Raw genomic sequence first — 20,461 nt, 5'->3', positions numbered from 1 at the left:
GAGTACGGGGAGAACATGCAAACTCCACACAGAAAGATCCCGAGCCTGGATTTGAACCCAGGACTGCAGGAATTTTGTATCGTGAGGCAGATGCACTAACCCCTCTGCCACATATATATATAGATTTATTTATTAAAGGTAATTTGAGCAAATTGGCTATTTCTGGCAATTTATTTAAGTGTGTATCAAACTGGTAGCCCTTCGCATTAATCAGTACCCAAGAAGTAGCTCTTGGTTTCAAAAAGGTTGGTGACCCCTGCTGTAGAGGGTCCAGTGTGTCTGGGATGGTCTTCTTGATGTGTGACATGACTATCCTCTGGAAGCACTTCATCACTATTGGGGTGAGTGCAACAGACAGGTCACAGTGTTTTTCTTTGGCAGGGGCACGATGGTGGTGGTCTTGAAGCAGGTGGGCACAACAGCTTGTGTTAGTGACAAGTTGTATATGTCAGCAAGTACGTCAGCCAGCTCTGATGAACACACCCTGAGGGCCTGGCCAGAGGTGTTATCTGGGCCGGCTGTCTTCCGTGGGTTTGTTTTCTTCAGAACTGTACGTACCTCTGCTGTTGTCATAGTGAGCGGTGGGTCCTGCGTGGGCTCCGTGGTCAGAACCCCTCTCTGTTAGTTGGTGTTGAGGACCTCGAAGCGTGCGTAGAACTCATTCAGCTCATCTGGCAGTGAGCGTTGGCTGTTTGTGACCCCCCTGCTCCCCTGCTTGTAGTCTGTGATGTGTTGCAGGCCTTGCCACATGCGGCGGGAATCTGTGGTGAAGTAGAATCCCTCCAGCTTTAGTCTGCATTGTCCCTTGGCCTTGCTGATGGATTTACACAGGTCATATCTGGCCTTCTTGTAGTCCTCAGCGTTGCCTGAGAGAAATGCAGTGGAGCGGGCATGTAGCTTGGACCGAACATTAATCCAGGGTTTTTGGTTTGGGTATATCTTGTATTGTTTTGTGGGAACAATGTTTTGCACACATGTGCTGATGTAGCCAGTTACACTGGAAGCATATTCCTCTATGTCCACAGTACCGTCATCCCTCTGAGCAGCAGTTTTAAACATGTCCCAGTCTGTACTCCCAAAGCAGTCCTGAAGCACTAGTTCAGTGTCTTCATTCCAAACTTGAACAGTTTTACTCACTGGGGGGGCTTGCTTGGGACGCTGGATGTAGAAAAGCTGAGATGTGATCAGATAGTCCAAAGTGTGGTCTGGGTACAGCCTTGTAGGCTCCCCTCACGTTGCAGTACACCTGGTCCAGGGTGTTTATCTCCCTCGTAGTAAAGTTCACATATTGATGGTATTTTGGGAGGACACTCTTTAGGTTGCGGTGGTTAAAATCCCCAGCTACCGTGAACGCAGCATCAGGGTGTGCGGTCTCTTGTTTACTGATGACGTCATGCAGCAGATTTAGCGCTGTAGTGGAGTCCGCCCGTGGCGGGATGTAAACAGACAGTATAAACACTGCACTAAACTCCCTTGGCAGGTAAAAAGGTCTGCATTTCACCATCAATCAATCAATCAATCAATGTTTACTTATATAGCCCTAAATCACTAGTGTCTCAAAGGGCTGCACAAACCACTACGACATCCTCGGTAGGCCCACATAAGGGCAAGGAAAACTCACACCCAGTGGGACATCGGTGACAATAATGACTATGAGAACCTTGGAGAGGAGGAAAGCAATGGATGTCGAGCGGGTCTAACATGATACTGTGAAAGTTCAATCCATAATGGATCCAACACAGTCGCAAGAGTCCAGTCCAAAGCGGATCCAACACAGCAGCGAGAGTCCCGTTCACAGCGGAGCCAGCAGGAAAACATCCCAAGCGGAGGCGGATCAGCAGTGCAGAGATGTCCCCAGCTGATACACAGGCGAGCAGTATATGGCCACCGGATCGGACCGGACCCCCTCCACAAGGGAGAGTGGGACATAGGAGAAAAAAGAAAAGAAACGGCAGATCAACTGGTCGAAAAAGGGAGTCTATTTAAAGGCTAGAGTATACAAATGAGTTTTAAGGTGAGACTTAAATGCTTGTCCGAGCAGTGTCTTTCAACCACCTGTACGTCCGAGCACCAGCTGTTACTCACGTAAACACAGACGCCGCCTCTTGCCTTTCTTGAAGCCTTTGTCCGGTCTCCACGGTAGACTGAGTGCGTTGCTAGCTGGATAGCAGAGTCTGGGATGCTGTCCGAAAGCCAGGTTTCCGTGAAAATAAGAGCACAGCATTCTCTCTTGTCATTACAATGAATGTCGCAGGGGGGCGCCACTGAACCCCAACATTAAAGGTTTGTTTGATATACTTTGAATTTATTTTTGAAAAACAAGACATTCTTTTATATCACATTGTCGTTCAAATAAATATTACGTAAAAGAAAAGCATGGTAACAGTGGCAGCACGCAATATCTTATATAGAGCTACCTCTTCGTCCACTCGGCTGTGACGTCATTCCCAGCTTCCGGGGTAAACGGAAGGCAGCAGAACAGAGCAGTACTGCCTTGTAACGTCAAGTGTGCTAACTGTCGTGAAAGCACATCGACGGAGAAAGACGTGAGCAAGACGCTAGTAAGTCAGTCTTATTATTTGTTATCCAGTTTGAAATATCTACGTCGTATAAAATACATATTTGATTCTTTCATTAAGGATAAAGTCGTCTCGATGCGCTAGAAGCACTGTGCCGCTTCTCGTGCTTACTTTGCTTGTAAGTTAGCTTAGCTCGCTAGTTAGCTTAGCTTGTTAGCTGCTAACAAAAAGACACGGACTGTCAGGACTGTGACATGGATTTATTTCGCTTCTTCTACGCAAAGGATGATTCGAACGGGCGAGAATTGAATGTAAGTACATGGTTTTTATTTATACACTATAATACAGAAAAGGCAAAACAAAAAGCACGCTCGATGGCGGATGATAATCCATGGTAAAACTTAGAACAAAAACAGCACAATGGCAATACTATCTACAAAACAAACAGAAGATACTATAAAAGGCACATGGCAAACCAAAAACTAGCACTGAGGCATATAAACAAAGAAGTCTTACGTGGCGTGGTCAAACAAACAGCGTGGCAAAGCATGAGGGTCCGGCAAGGAAAGGTAGGTGCGTGGTCATGAGTATTCAACACAGTCCAGTAGGTAAAGAAGCCAGGCCGAGGAAAGGAAAATAAATGACTTAAATACTGCTGTGGTAATTAGAACCAGGTGTGAGAGGCTGAGAATCGGGGCGTGACTAAGGGGACCAGGTGGAAACTAATGGGTTGGCATGGAAACAAACAAAACCAGGAAGTGCAAAATGTGAAGCAAGAGTCCAAAAACAAAACAAAACATGACCAAACATAAACCTGATTTACAGGCATGACACGGATGTTATCAACACATCGCTAAGTAGAGATCTAATGTGAGAGTAAAGTGTTGTGATTGTGTGAAAATGTGTGAAAGAACCATAGCTAAGTATGAAGAGGAATTTTGACCAAAAAAAGAGGAGAATGAGCGAGAATATCAACTACTGGACGCTGTTTTCAAGAAAATTCAAGTTGTGTTACACAGAACAGGTTTGTTGACTTCTTACGCTCACATCTTTACTAACTTTATATTTGATAATTAACACTCTTTTTCAACAGAAGATGCTTTGTCTTGTGGGGATGATGCAATGCTTTGATTTAGATTCTTCATGAAAAGGAGACAGTTTGAGGTTGATGTTCCTCTCTGTTTGGAACAATGTGTGATTGATTGATTGAAGGAGTTATGAAAAGTTTGCATAGGAAAGGGTACACTTTCATCACGGTACACATTCACTGCTGCAAGAAAGCCTGGGCTTGATTTTGTTGAAGTATTTTTTTTAATTTACACAACACAGGACTATGTAGAAAGTAGACACAAATACTGTAAGAAAGTAAATGGAAATATAATTTCAAATAGGTAAAAGGCTTTGTTTATTCCCAGGTACGAGTAGCCACAACATGTAATGTGTTTTCTTTTTGATAGGGAGTTCCACATGTTGGTGGTATTGCAGGCAAACAAATTAGTACCTTTTTTGGAGTGAAATCTGGGTTGAATGTGATTTGTACAACTACCTGGTTTTATAATGGTGAATATATTTTGAAGTATCTAGACAGGTAAATGGGTATTTTAGTGGTAGGGTGTATCTTCTACACCAGACCAACTGCAAGAAGATGTACTCTGTCAGATACCAAGAGCCTCCCCACGTTAAGGAAATGGTTGGCTGCAAGGTGAGTCTTATATGGACGGTTGAGTAGAAGCCCAATCATTTGGTTTTGGGCTGTCTGGAGTTTGTTTTTCAGGGCTTTTAAGGCCTCACGGTACCAAACATGAACTTTGTAGTCAAAGTGGGGTTAAAATGGGCTTGTGTTGGTCTTAAGTGTATTTGTACCCACCGGCGGGGTGATCTTTCCATGTAAGGTTGTACGGTATACCGGTATTAGTATAGTTCTGCGATACTATCCATCCATCCATTTTCTACCGCTTTTCCCTTTCTCAGTGGGTGCTTGAGGAGCCTATCTCAGCTGCATTATTCATATTCGGTACTATACCGCCTCTAAAGTGTACAACTGCTATGATTACATCAATATTTTTTGGCATCACATCTTTCTTTTTTTCTTTTTTTTAATTTATATTATGATTATAAACTCAGGAAATATGTCCCCGGAGACATGAGGACTTTGAATATGACCAATGTATGATCTTGTAATTACTTGATATCGGATTGATACCCAAATTTGTGGTATCGTCCAAAACTAATGTAAAGTATCCAAACAACAGAAAAAAAAGTGATTATTACATTTTAACGGAAGCGTAGATAGCACATGTTAAAACAAACAAAAAAAAGTAGATATTAATATTAAATGAACAAGGAGATGAATAATCAATTTTCTACCACTTTTCCTTAATAATTTTGACAAAGTCATAGAATATTAATGACACAATATGTTACTGCACATTTCAGCAGACTAAATTAGGAGCTTTTGTTTGTTTACTTACTACTAAAAGACAAGTTGTCTAGTATGTTCACTATTTTATTTAGGAAAAACTTTCAATAAGAATCATATGTTTAATGTAACCTAAGATTTTTTGTTAAAATAAAGCCAATAATGTACTTTTTTGTGGTCCCGTTTATTCAGAGAAGTATTGAAAAGTATCGAAATACATTTTGGTATAGGTCCCGGTACTATAATATTGGTATCGGGACAACACTAGTAAGAACAGAATTCATTGGTTGATTCTTTGACCACCTTAGTAGTCATTTTTTCACTGGAGAGATTAGTCTCTACGATGCAACCAAGATAGGTAATCTCATTTTTGTTTGTTATAATATTGTCACCCACTTTGACTGTGAAGTTATCTACTTTTCTGAGGATAGGAATTGACCCAAAGACCTGTGTACTTGCAAGTACCGAGGCAAGTCTTATTTCGGCAGTTTGTCATTGAAAGCCTTGCTAGTCTAGGTCTTGAGGATTCTAGCTTCTCTTGTTTTGTGGCCGTCAGCCTCGGTTCTGTTCTTCATGGGTACAGAAAATGATGGAATGATCACTTAAGCCGCCACATACAGTAGTTCCACTTGTGGTGATCTGAGACTGGTCAGAAGTAACAAGGAGGTCTATGAAGGTTTAACAGGACTCACTCACCCTGGTAGTGTGCTTAATGAGCTAAGTGAGACAATGTTGGTGGCACAGCTTAGTGAAGGTTTTAAAAATGGGTGCATCCTTTCAGGACATATCTGTGTTCCAGTCCCCAAGAAGTAAACCTGTATCAACATGTTTACATAAAACTCACACACTCACTAAATACATTTTATACTGTAAACAAATCTAATTAAAGTTATAATTTCACTTCCTAAATCTGACTTACAAGTATCAATAAGTGAACGTAAACAATTATTTTCAATAACTAAAGTAGTCAAAACTTGAATTATTAAGGTGACTGACTTTCCTTCAGCGTGTCATAGATGGTCTCCAATTCCTAAAGAGGAATTGTTGATGGAGATACTCCATAATGTTTTATGGAGTATCTCCATGTTTTTGGTGAAAGTTCCTTTTGGCCTAGCCAACAAACTGACCACCCAAAAATATTTTGCATGATCACAAAAACATACCATGAATGTTTTTGCAGTGATTTCGGAATTAGATTTTTTGAATTTCCAGGATATTTTAGTTATAGTAATAACTATGGCATTAAAATAATATGGTTAAGTTTACAGATAAAGTTTAGGTGTCATAGACCGTATACACAAAACAATATTTACCCACTTTACATCAGTGAAGTTAAGAATGCTTCAATCAATGCTGCCTCGTATTTATAAAAACTTTTCAAATTGCCCCGCATCAAATTTCCAAGTCTGTTTGTGTACTCACTGTACCACTTTTGAATTATTTTAGGAAACAATTGGGTATTTCCTGTGTTTTTATTGGTTGTTTTTGCTACACACTTTTAACACAACACACAAAAGAACACAAGTAATGTCATTATGTTAACAGTGTCAGTTCAAAACTATTTCTATTCTCTCTTTATCTTATTTACTTATTTACCCAACAGACGTTCAGCAGCCCCCTCACACTAAAGAGGAAGAGGAGATACCACAGCCCCCCCACATGAAAGAGGAAGAGGAGGAAGTGTGGATCAGTCAGGAGGGAGAGTGTCCTGTAGGGCAGGAGGAGGCTGATGTCAGCAAGTTTCCACTGACTGTTGTCTCTGTGAAGACTGAAGAGCATGAAGACAAACCACCTGAGTCCTCACAGCTTCATCACAGTCCAAGTAAGCACAACATTTTATTCTCAGGGCATTCAATCCATCACAACTGGACTCTTCACTTTGTCTTACAAGACCTTTGTCCTCTCATCCAAGTAGGCTTCATCACTTCATGCTCATACACTTCAAGTCTTAAATCTAATCATTGGAATTTAGAGGAGATCTGCACTTTTTTGAGGAATTTTTCTATCGTTCACAATCATTATAAAAGACATGATGGTGGATATATAAAAAAAAATAAATCCCATTCTAACTAGGGCTGGGCGATATGGCCTTTTATTAATATCTCAATATTTTTAGTCCACATCACGATACAGCATATATATGTGGATATTTTGCCTTAGCCTTGAATGAACACTTGATGCATATAATCACAGCAGTATGATGATTCTATGTGTCTACATTCAAACATTCTTCTTCATACTGCATTCATATATGCTACTTTTAAACTTTCATGAAGAGAGGGAAACCACAACTAAGTCAAATTAGCAAAAGTGTATTTATTAAACAGTTATTAAACAGTGGCACAAACATTCATGTCATTTCCAAAGCAAAAAGTGCAAGATTGTCAGAGACATTTTAAAACAAGCTATGAGTGCACTTTTGTGCATGATGTCACTAAGATGACTTATCAAAACAACACTATATTAAAGTGCACTTGTTGTACAGAACACCACTACAATAGTTTAAAACAAATAAAGTGCACTTTTGTGCATGATGTCACACAAGATATATCAATAACTGTCAAATAAAAATGTGCTGCATAATAGGAAATCAAATAGTGTATGTCCTTCGCTATGTGGTAGGTTCCTACGGACGTTATCTCCTTCTGTTGTTGACCAGTTTTTTCATATGGGGTTCATGTGGAAATGGTTGCTTGGGCATTTTGTGGGTGTGGCACCAAACTGAGATGTTGACATGCAGAGTTTCAAGCACTCCTCATTCTCTAGCGGGTGACTTTTCAAATGATGCTACACATTAGCAGTGCTGCAACTTTTTGTAGCAACGCTTTTGCCGCATACTTGACATATTACGGTTGTCTTTTCAACATCTTCCCTTTTGAAACCAAACCACCGCCAGACAATGGACTCTGTGCTGCTTTTCTTGGGAATTAATTATTCCTTCATTTGTTACCAGACTAGCACCTTCTTTCTCTCGTATTACCACTAGCACCACCCCGTTAGCACCACAGCTAACGTTATAATGCCGCTACCTGTCTGCTCTGCGAGGGCGTATGACGTTGCACACGCGACAGTATGTGACGTATGTGAGAAGGTGCGCTTGTTTTATGTCTCTGTGAGAAGGACAGACAAGGAGTGAGAAGAGGATGTAGTGTAATGCCCGCGGCTAAAAGCAACTGCGTGAGAATCTATACTCCAATACTGACAATATAGTCATTTTCTATATCGCACAGAGACAAACCCACAATATATGGAGTATATTCCATATATCGCACAGCCCTACATCACACATGCATGCATACAACATGATACATCACACATGCATGTATACAACATGATACATCACACATACAACATGATACATCACACATGCATGTATACAACATGATACATCACACATACAACATGATACATCACACATGCATGTATACAACATGATACATCACACATGCATGTATACAATATGATACATCACACATACAACATGATACATCACACATTCATGCATACAACATGATACATCACACATGCATGCATACAACATGATACATCACACAAGCAAGCATACAACATGATACATCACACATGCAAGCATACAACATGATACATCACACATGCATGCATACAACATGATACATCACAAATGCAAGCATACAACATGATACATCACACATGCATGTATACAACATGATACATCACACATGCATGCATACATCATGATACATCACACATGCATGCATACAACATGATACATCTCACATGCATGTATACAACATGATACATCACACATGCATGTATACAACATGATACATCACACATACAACATGATACATCACACATGCATGTATACAACATGATACATCACACATGCATGTATACAACATGATACATCACACATGCATGTATACAACATGATACATCACACATGCATGTATACAACATGGAACATCACACATACAACATGATACATCACACATGCATGCATACAAAATGATACATCACACATGCATGCATACAACATGATACATCACACATGCATGTATACAACATGATACATCACACATACAACATGATACATCACACATGCATGTATACAACATGATACATCACACATGCATGCATACAACATGATACATCACACAAGCAAGCATACAACATGATACATCACACATGCATGCATACAACATGATACATCACACATTCATGCATACAACATGATACATCACACATGCATGCATACAACATTATACATCACACAAGCAAGCATACAACATGATACATCACACATGCATGCATACAACATGATACATCACAAATGCAAGCATACAACATGATACATCACACATGCATGTATACAACATGATACATCACACATGCATGCATACATCATGATACATCACACATGCATGCATACAACATGATACATCTCACATGCATGTATACAACATGATACATCACACATGCATGTATACAACATGATACATCACACATACAACATGATACATCACACATGCATGTATACAACATGATACATCACACATGCATGTATACAACATGATACATCACACATGCATGTATACAACATGATACATCACACATGCATGTATACAACATGGAACATCACACATACAACATGATACATCACACATGCATGCATACAAAATGATACATCACACATGCATGCATACAACATGATACATCACACATGCATGTATACAACATGATACATCACACATACAACATGATACATCACACATGCATGTATACAACATGATACATCACACATGCATGCATACAACATGATACATCACACAAGCAAGCATACAACATGATACATCACACATGCAAGCATACAACATGATACATCACACATGTATGCATACAACATGATACATCACACATGCATGCATACAACATGATACATCACACATGCATGCATACAACATGATACATCACACATGCATGCATACAACATGATACATCACAAATGCAAGCATACAACATGATACATCACACATGCATGCATACAACATGATACATCACACATGCATGCATACAACATGATACATCACAAATGCAAGCATACAACATGATACATCACACATGCATGTATACAACATGATACATCACACATGCATGCATACATCATGATACATCACACATGCATGCATACAACATGATACATCTCACATGCATGTATACAACATGATACATCACACATGCATGTATACAACATGATACATCACACATACAACATGATACATCACACATGCATGTATACAACATGATACATCACACATGCATGTATACAACATGATACATCACACATGCATGTATACAACATGGAACATCACACATACAACATGATACATCACACATGCATGCATACAAAATGATACATCACACATGCATGCATACAACATGATACATCACACATGCATGTATACAACATGATACATCACACATACAACATGATACATCACACATGCATGCATACAACATGATACATCACACATGCATGTATACAACATGACACATCACACATACAACATGATACATCACACATGCATGCATACAACATGATACATCACACATGCATGCATACAACATGAAACATCACACATGCATGCATACAACATGATACATCACACATGCATGCATACAACATGATACATCACACATGCATGCATACAACATGATACATCACACATGCATGCATACAACATGATACATCACACATGCATGTATACAACATGATACATCACATATGCATGTATACAACATGATACATCACACATTTATGTATACAACATGATACATCACACATACAACATGATACATCACACATGCATGCATACAACATGATACATCACACATTCAACATGATACATCACACATGCATGTATACAACGTGATACATCACACATACAACATGATACATCACATGCATGTATACAACATGATACATCACACATGCATGTATACAACATGATACATCACACATACATGATACATCACACATGCATGTATACAACATGATACATCACACATGCATGTATACAACATGCTACATCACACATATAACATGATACATCACACATGCATGCATACAACATGATACATCACACATGCATGCATACAACATGATACATCACACATGCGTGTATACAACATGATACATCACATATGCATGTATACAACATGATACATCACACATACATGATACATCACACATGCATGGATACAACTTGATACATCACACATGCATGTATACAACATGATACATCACACATGCATGGATACAACATGATACATCACACATGCATGCATACAACATGATACATCACACATGCATGTATACAACATGATACATCACATATGCATGTATACAGCATGATACATCACACATACATGATACATCACACATGCATGGATACAACATGATACATCACACATGCATGTATACAACATGATACATCACACATATAACATGATACATCACACATGCATGCATACAACATGATACATCACACATGCATGCATACAACATGATACATCACACATGCATGCATACAACATGATACATCACACATGCATGCATACAACATGATACATCACACATGCATGCATACGACATGATACATCACACATGCATGCATACGACATGATACATCACACATGCATGCATACGACATGATACATCACACATGCATGTATACAACATGATACATCACACATGCATGTATACAACATGATACATCACACATGGATGTATACAACATGATACATCACACATACAACATGATGCATCACACATGCATGCATACAACATGATACATCACACATGCATGTATACAACATGATACATCACACATGCATGTATACAACATGATACATCACACATACAACATGATACATCACACATGCATGCATACAACATGATACATCACACATGCAAGCATACAACATGATATATCACACATGCATGTATACAACATGATACATCACACATGCCTGTATACAACATGATACATCACACATACAACATGATACATCACAAATGCATGTATACAACATGATACATAACACATGCATGTATACAACATGATACATCACACATGCATGTATACAACATGATACATCTCACATGCATGTATACAACATGATACATCACACATGCATGTATACAACATGATACATCACATATGCATGTATACAACATCATACATCACACATACATGATACATCACACATACATGTATACAACATGATACATCACTCATGCATGTATACAACATGATACATCACACATATAACATGATATATCACACATGCATGCATACAACTTGATACATCACACATGCATGCATACAACATGATACATCACACATGCATGTATACAACATGATACATCACATATGCATGTATACAACATGATACATCACACATACATGATACATCACACATGCATGGATACAACATGATACATCACACATACATGATACATCACACATGCATGGATACAACATGATACATCACACATACATGATACATCACACATGCATGGATACAACATGATACATCACACATACATGATACATCACACATGCATGGATACAACATGATACATCACACATGCATGTATACAACATGATACATCACACATATAACATGATACATCACACATATAACATGATACATCACACATGCATGCATACAACATGATACATCACACATGCATGCATACAACATGATACATCACACATACAACATGATACATCACACATGCATGCATACAACATGATACATCACACATGCATGCATACAACATGATACATCACACATGCATGCATACAACATGATACATCACACATGCATGCATACAACATTATACATCACACATGCATGCATACAACATGATACATCACACATACATGCATACAACATGATACATCACACATACAACATGATACATCTCACATGCATGCATACAATATGATACATCACACATGCATGCATACAACATGATACATCACACATGCATGTATACAACATGATACATCACACATGCATGTATACAACATGATACATCACATATGCATGTATACAACTTGATACATCACACATACATGATACATCACACATGCATGGATACAACATGATACATCACACTTTTATGTATACAACATGATACATCACACATACAACATGATACATCACACATGCATGCATACAACATGATACATCACACATACAACATGATACATCACACATGCATGCATACAACATGATACATCACACATGCATGCATACAACATGATACATCACACATGCATGCATACAACATTATACATCACACATGCATGCATACAACATGATACATCACACATACATGCATACAACATGATACATCACACATACAACATGATACATCTCACATGCATGCATACAGCATGATACATCACACATGCATGCATACAACATGATACATCACACATGCATGTATACAACATGATACATCACACATGCATGTATACAACATGATACATCACATATGCATGTATACAACTTGATACATCACACATACATGATACATCACACATGCATGGATACAACATGATACATCACACATTTATGTATACAACATGATACATCACACATACAACATGATACATCACACATGCATGTATACAACATGATACATCACACATACAACATGATACATCACATGCATGTATACAACATGATACATCACACATGCATGTATACAACATGATACATCACACATACATGATACATCACACATGCATGTATACAACATGATACATCACACATGCATGTATACAACATGATACATCACACATATAACATGATACATCACACATGCATGCATACAACATGATACATCACACATGCGTGTATACAACATGATACATCACATATGCATGTATACAACATGATACATCACACATACATGATACATCACACATGCATGGATACAACATGATACATCACACATGCATGTATACAACATGATACATCACACATGCATGGATACAACATGATACATCACATATGCATGTATACAACATGATACATCACACATACATGATACATCACACATGCATGCATACAACATGATACATCACACATGCATGCATACAACATGATACATCACACATGCATGCATACAACATGATACATCTCACATGTATGCATACAACATGATACATCACACATCTATGCATACAACATGATACATCACACATGCATGTATACAACATGATACATCACACATGCCTGTATAAAACATGATACATCACACATGCATGCATACAACATGATACATCTCACATGTATGCATACAACATGATACATCACACATCTATGCATACAACATGATACATCACACATCTATGCATACAACATGATACATCACACATGCATGTATACAACATGATACATCTCACATGTATGCATACAACATGATACATCACACATCTATGCATACAACATGATACATCACACATGCATGTATACAACATGATACATCACACATGCATGGATACAACATGATACATCACATATGCATGTATACAACATGATACATCACACATACATGATACATCACACATGCATGCATACAACATGATACATCACACATGCATGCATACAACATGATACATCACACATGCATGCATACAACATGATACATCTCACATGTATGCATACAACATGATACATCACACATCTATGCATACAACATGATACATCACACATGCATGCATACAACATGATACATCACACATGCATGCATTCAACATGATACATCACACATGCCTGTATAAAACATGATACATCACACATACAACATGATACATCACACATGCATGTATACAACATGATACATCACACATGCATGCATACAACATGATACATCACACATGCATGCATACAACATGATGCATCTCACATGCATGTATACAACATGATACATCACACATGCATGTATACAACATGATACATCACATATGCATGTATACAACATCATACATCACACATACATGATACATCACACATGCATGTATACAACATGATACATCACACATGCATGATAACACATGATACATCACACATATAACATGATACATCACACATGCATGCATACAACATGATACATCACACATGCATGTATACAACATGATACATCACATATGCATGTATACAGCATGATACATCACACATACATGATACATCACACATGCATGGATACAACATGATACATCACACATGCATGTATACAACATGATACATCACACATATAACATGATACATCACACATGCATGCATACAACATGATACATCACACATGCATGCATACAACATGATACATCACACATGCATGCATACAACATGATACATCACACATGCATGCATACGACATGATACATCACACATGCATGCATACGACATGATACATCACACATGCATGCATACAACATGATACATCACACATGCATGTATACAACATGATACATCACACATGCATGTATACAACATGATACATCACACATGCATGTATACAACATGATACATCACACATACAACATGATACATCACACATACAACATGATACATCACACATGCATGCATACTACATGATACATCACACATGCATGTATACAACATGATACATCACACATGCATGCATACAACATGATACATCACACATGCATGTATACAACATGATACATCACACATGCCTGTATACAACATGATACATCACACATACAACATGATACATCACACATGCATGTATACAACATGATACATCACACATGCATGCATACAACATGATACATCACACATGCATGTATACAACATGATACATCACACATACAACATGATACATCACACATACAACATGATACATCACACATGCATGCATACAACATGATACATCACACATGCATGTATACAACATGATACATCACACATACAACATGATACATCACACATACAACATGATACATCACACATGCATGCATACAACATGATACATCACACATACAACATGATACATCACACATACATGCATACAACATGATACATCACACATGCATGCATACAACATGATACATCACACATGCATGTATACAACATGATACATCACACATACAACATGATACATCACACATACAACATGATACATCACACATGCATGCATACAACATGATACATCACACATGCATGCATACAACATGATACATCACACATGCATGCATACAACATGATACATCACACATACATGCATACAACATGATACATCACACATGCATGTATACAACATGATACATCACACATACAACATGATACATCACACATGCATGCATACAACATGATACATCACACATACAACATGATACATCACACATGCATGCATACAACATGATACATCACACATACATGCATACAACATGATACATCACACATGCATGTATACAACATGATACATCACACATACAACATGATACATCACACATGCATGCATACAACATGATACATCACACATGCATGCATACAACATGATACATCACACATGCAAGCATACAACATGATACATCACACATGCATGTATACAACATGATACATCACACATGCCTGTATACAACATGATACATCACACATACAACATGATACATCACACATGCATGTATACAACATGATACATCACACATGCATGCATACAACATGATACATCACACATGCATGTATACAACATGATACATCACACATACAACATGATACATCACACATACAACATGATACATCACACATGCATGCATACAACATGATACATCACACATGCATGTATACAACATGATACATCACACATACAACATGATACATCACACATACAACATGATACATCACACATGCATGCATACAACATGATACATCACACATACATGCATACAACATGATACATCACACATGCATGCATACAACATGATACATCACACATGCATGTATACAACATGATACATCACACATACAACATGATACATCACACATACAACATGATTCATCACACATGCATGCATACAACATGATACATCACACATGCATGCATACAACATGATACATCACACATGCATGCATACAACATGATACATCACACATGCATGCATACAACATGATACATCACACATGCATGCATACAACATGATACATCACACATACAACATGATACATCACACATGCATGTATACAACATGATACATCACACATACAACATGATACATCACACATGCATGCATACAACATGATACATCACACATGCATGCATACAACATGATACATCACACATGCAAGCATACAACATGATACATCACACATGCATGTATACAACATGATACATCACACATGCCTGTATACAACATGATACATCACACATACAACATGATACATCACACATGCATGTATACAACATGATACATCACACATGCATGCATACAACATGATACATCACACATGCATGTATACAACATGATACATCACACATACAACATGATACATCACACATGCATGCATACAACATGATACATCACACATGCATGTATACAACATGATACATCACACATACAACATGATACATCACACATACAACATGATACATCACACATGCATGCATACAACATGATACATCACACATACAACATGATACATCACACATACATGCATACAACATGATACATCACACATGCATGCATACAACATGATACATCACACATGCATGTATACAACATGATACATCACACATACAACATGATACATCACACATACAACATGATTCATCACACATGCATGCATACAACATGATACATCACACATACAACATGATACATCACACTTGCATGCATACAACATGATACATCACACATGCATCCATACAACATGATACATCACACATGCATGTATACAACATGATACATCACACATACAACATGATACATCACACATGCATGCATACAACATGATTCATCACACATGCATGCATACAACATGATACATCACACATGCATGCCTACAACATGATACATCACACATGCATGCATACAACATGATACATCACACATACATGCATACAACATGATACATCACACATGCATGCATACAACATGATACATCACACATACAACATGATACATCACACATACATGCATACAACATGATACATCACACATGCATGCATACAACATGATACATCACACATGCATGTATACAACATGATACATCACACATACAACATGATACATCACACATACAACATGATTCATCACACATGCATGCATACAACATGATACATCACACATGCATGCATACAACATGATACATCACACATGCATGCATACAACATGATACATCACACATGCATGCATACAACATGATACATCACACATGCATGCATACAACATGATACATCACACATACATGCATACAACATGATACATCACACATACATGCATACAACATGATACATCACACATACAACATGATACATCTCACATACATGCATACAACATGATACATCACACATGCATGTATACAACATGATACATCACACATACAACATGATACATCACACATACAACATGATTCATCACACATGCATGCATACAACTCGATACATCACACATGCATGCATACAACATGATACATCACACATGCATGCATACAACATGATACATCACACATGCATGCATACAACATGATACATCACACATGCATGCATACAACATGATACATCACACATACATGCATACAACATGATACATCACACATACATGCATACAACATGATACATCACACATACAACATGATACATCTCACATACATGTATACAACATGATACATCACACATACATGCATACAACATGATACATCACACATGCATGCATACAACATGATACATCACACATACAACATGATACATCACACATGCATGTATACAACATGATACATCACACATACAACATGATACATCACACATACAACATGATACATCACACATGCATGCATACAACATGATACATCACACATGCATGTATACAACATGATACATCACACATACAACATGATACATCACACATACAACATGATACATCACACATGCATGCATACAACATGATACATCACACATACAACATGATACATCACACATACATGCATACAACATGATACATCACACATGCATGCATACAACATGATACATCACACATGCATGTATACAACATGATACATCACACATACAACATGATACATCACACATACAACATGATACATCACACATGCATGCATACAACATGATACATCACACATGCATGCATACAACATGATACATCACACATGCATGCATACAACATGATACATCACACATACATGCATACAACATGATACATCACACATGCATGTATACAACATGATACATCACACATACAACATGATACATCACACATGCATGCATACAACATGATACATCACACATACAACATGATACATCACACATGCATGCATACAACATGATACATCACACATACATGCATACAACATGATACATCACACATGCATGTATACAACATGATACATCACACATACAACATGATACATCACACATGCATGCATACAACATGATACATCACACATGCATGCATACAACATGATACATCACACATGCAAGCATACAACATGATACATCACACATGCATGTATACAACATGATACATCACACATGCCTGTATACAACATGATACATCACACATACAACATGATACATCACACATGCATGTATACAACATGATACATCACACATGCATGCATACAACATGATACATCACACATGCATGTATACAACATGATACATCACACATACAACATGATACATCACACATACAACATGATACATCACACATGCATGCATACAACATGATACATCACACATGCATGTATACAACATGATACATCACACATACAACATGATACATCACACATACAACATGATACATCACACATGCATGCATACAACATGATACATCACACATACATGCATACAACATGATACATCACACATGCATGCATACAACATGATACATCACACATGCATGTATACAACATGATACATCACACATACAACATGATACATCACACATACAACATGATTCATCACACATGCATGCATACAACATGATACATCACACATGCATGCATACAACATGATACATCACACATGCATGCATACAACATGATACATCACACATGCATGCATACAACATGATACATCACACATGCATGCATACAACATGATACATCACACATACAACATGATACATCACACATGCATGTATACAACATGATACATCACACATACAACATGATACATCACACATGCATGCATACAACATGATACATCACACATGCATGCATACAACATGATACATCACACATGCAAGCATACAACATGATACAT

General features: G+C 37.7%; 2 protein-coding genes across 3 annotated transcripts in view; one reads left to right on the top strand and one right to left on the bottom strand.

The window, feature by feature from the left end:
* LOC133546834 (gastrula zinc finger protein XlCGF57.1-like) overlaps positions 1-20,461 on the bottom strand; it is a 166,566-nt gene that overhangs the window by 125,920 nt on the left and 20,185 nt on the right. The gene's annotated exons all lie outside the window — the stretch shown is intronic.
* LOC133546827 (gastrula zinc finger protein XlCGF28.1-like) overlaps positions 1-20,461 on the top strand; it is a 33,936-nt gene that overhangs the window by 6,414 nt on the left and 7,061 nt on the right. Inside the window, exons 1-2 of one of the 2 annotated variants that reach the window (XM_061892659.1) lie at positions 2,897-3,543; positions 6,542-6,760. In XM_061892659.1, the coding sequence (XP_061748643.1) occupies positions 6,598-6,760 (163 nt within the window). In that variant the 5' untranslated portion in view covers positions 2,897-3,543; positions 6,542-6,597. Of the gene's footprint in view, positions 1-2,896; positions 3,544-6,541; positions 6,761-20,461 lie in introns of those variants that run through there. The other variant, XM_061892658.1, reaches the window with a different exon arrangement.

The sequence above is a fragment of the Nerophis ophidion genome, unplaced genomic scaffold, assembly GCF_033978795.1.
Source record: "Nerophis ophidion isolate RoL-2023_Sa unplaced genomic scaffold, RoL_Noph_v1.0 HiC_scaffold_45, whole genome shotgun sequence".
Classification (NCBI taxonomy): Eukaryota; Metazoa; Chordata; class Actinopteri; order Syngnathiformes; family Syngnathidae; genus Nerophis; species Nerophis ophidion.
The sequence above is the reverse complement of the archived record's forward strand: the minus strand, read 5'-3'. Positions and strand labels throughout refer to the sequence as shown.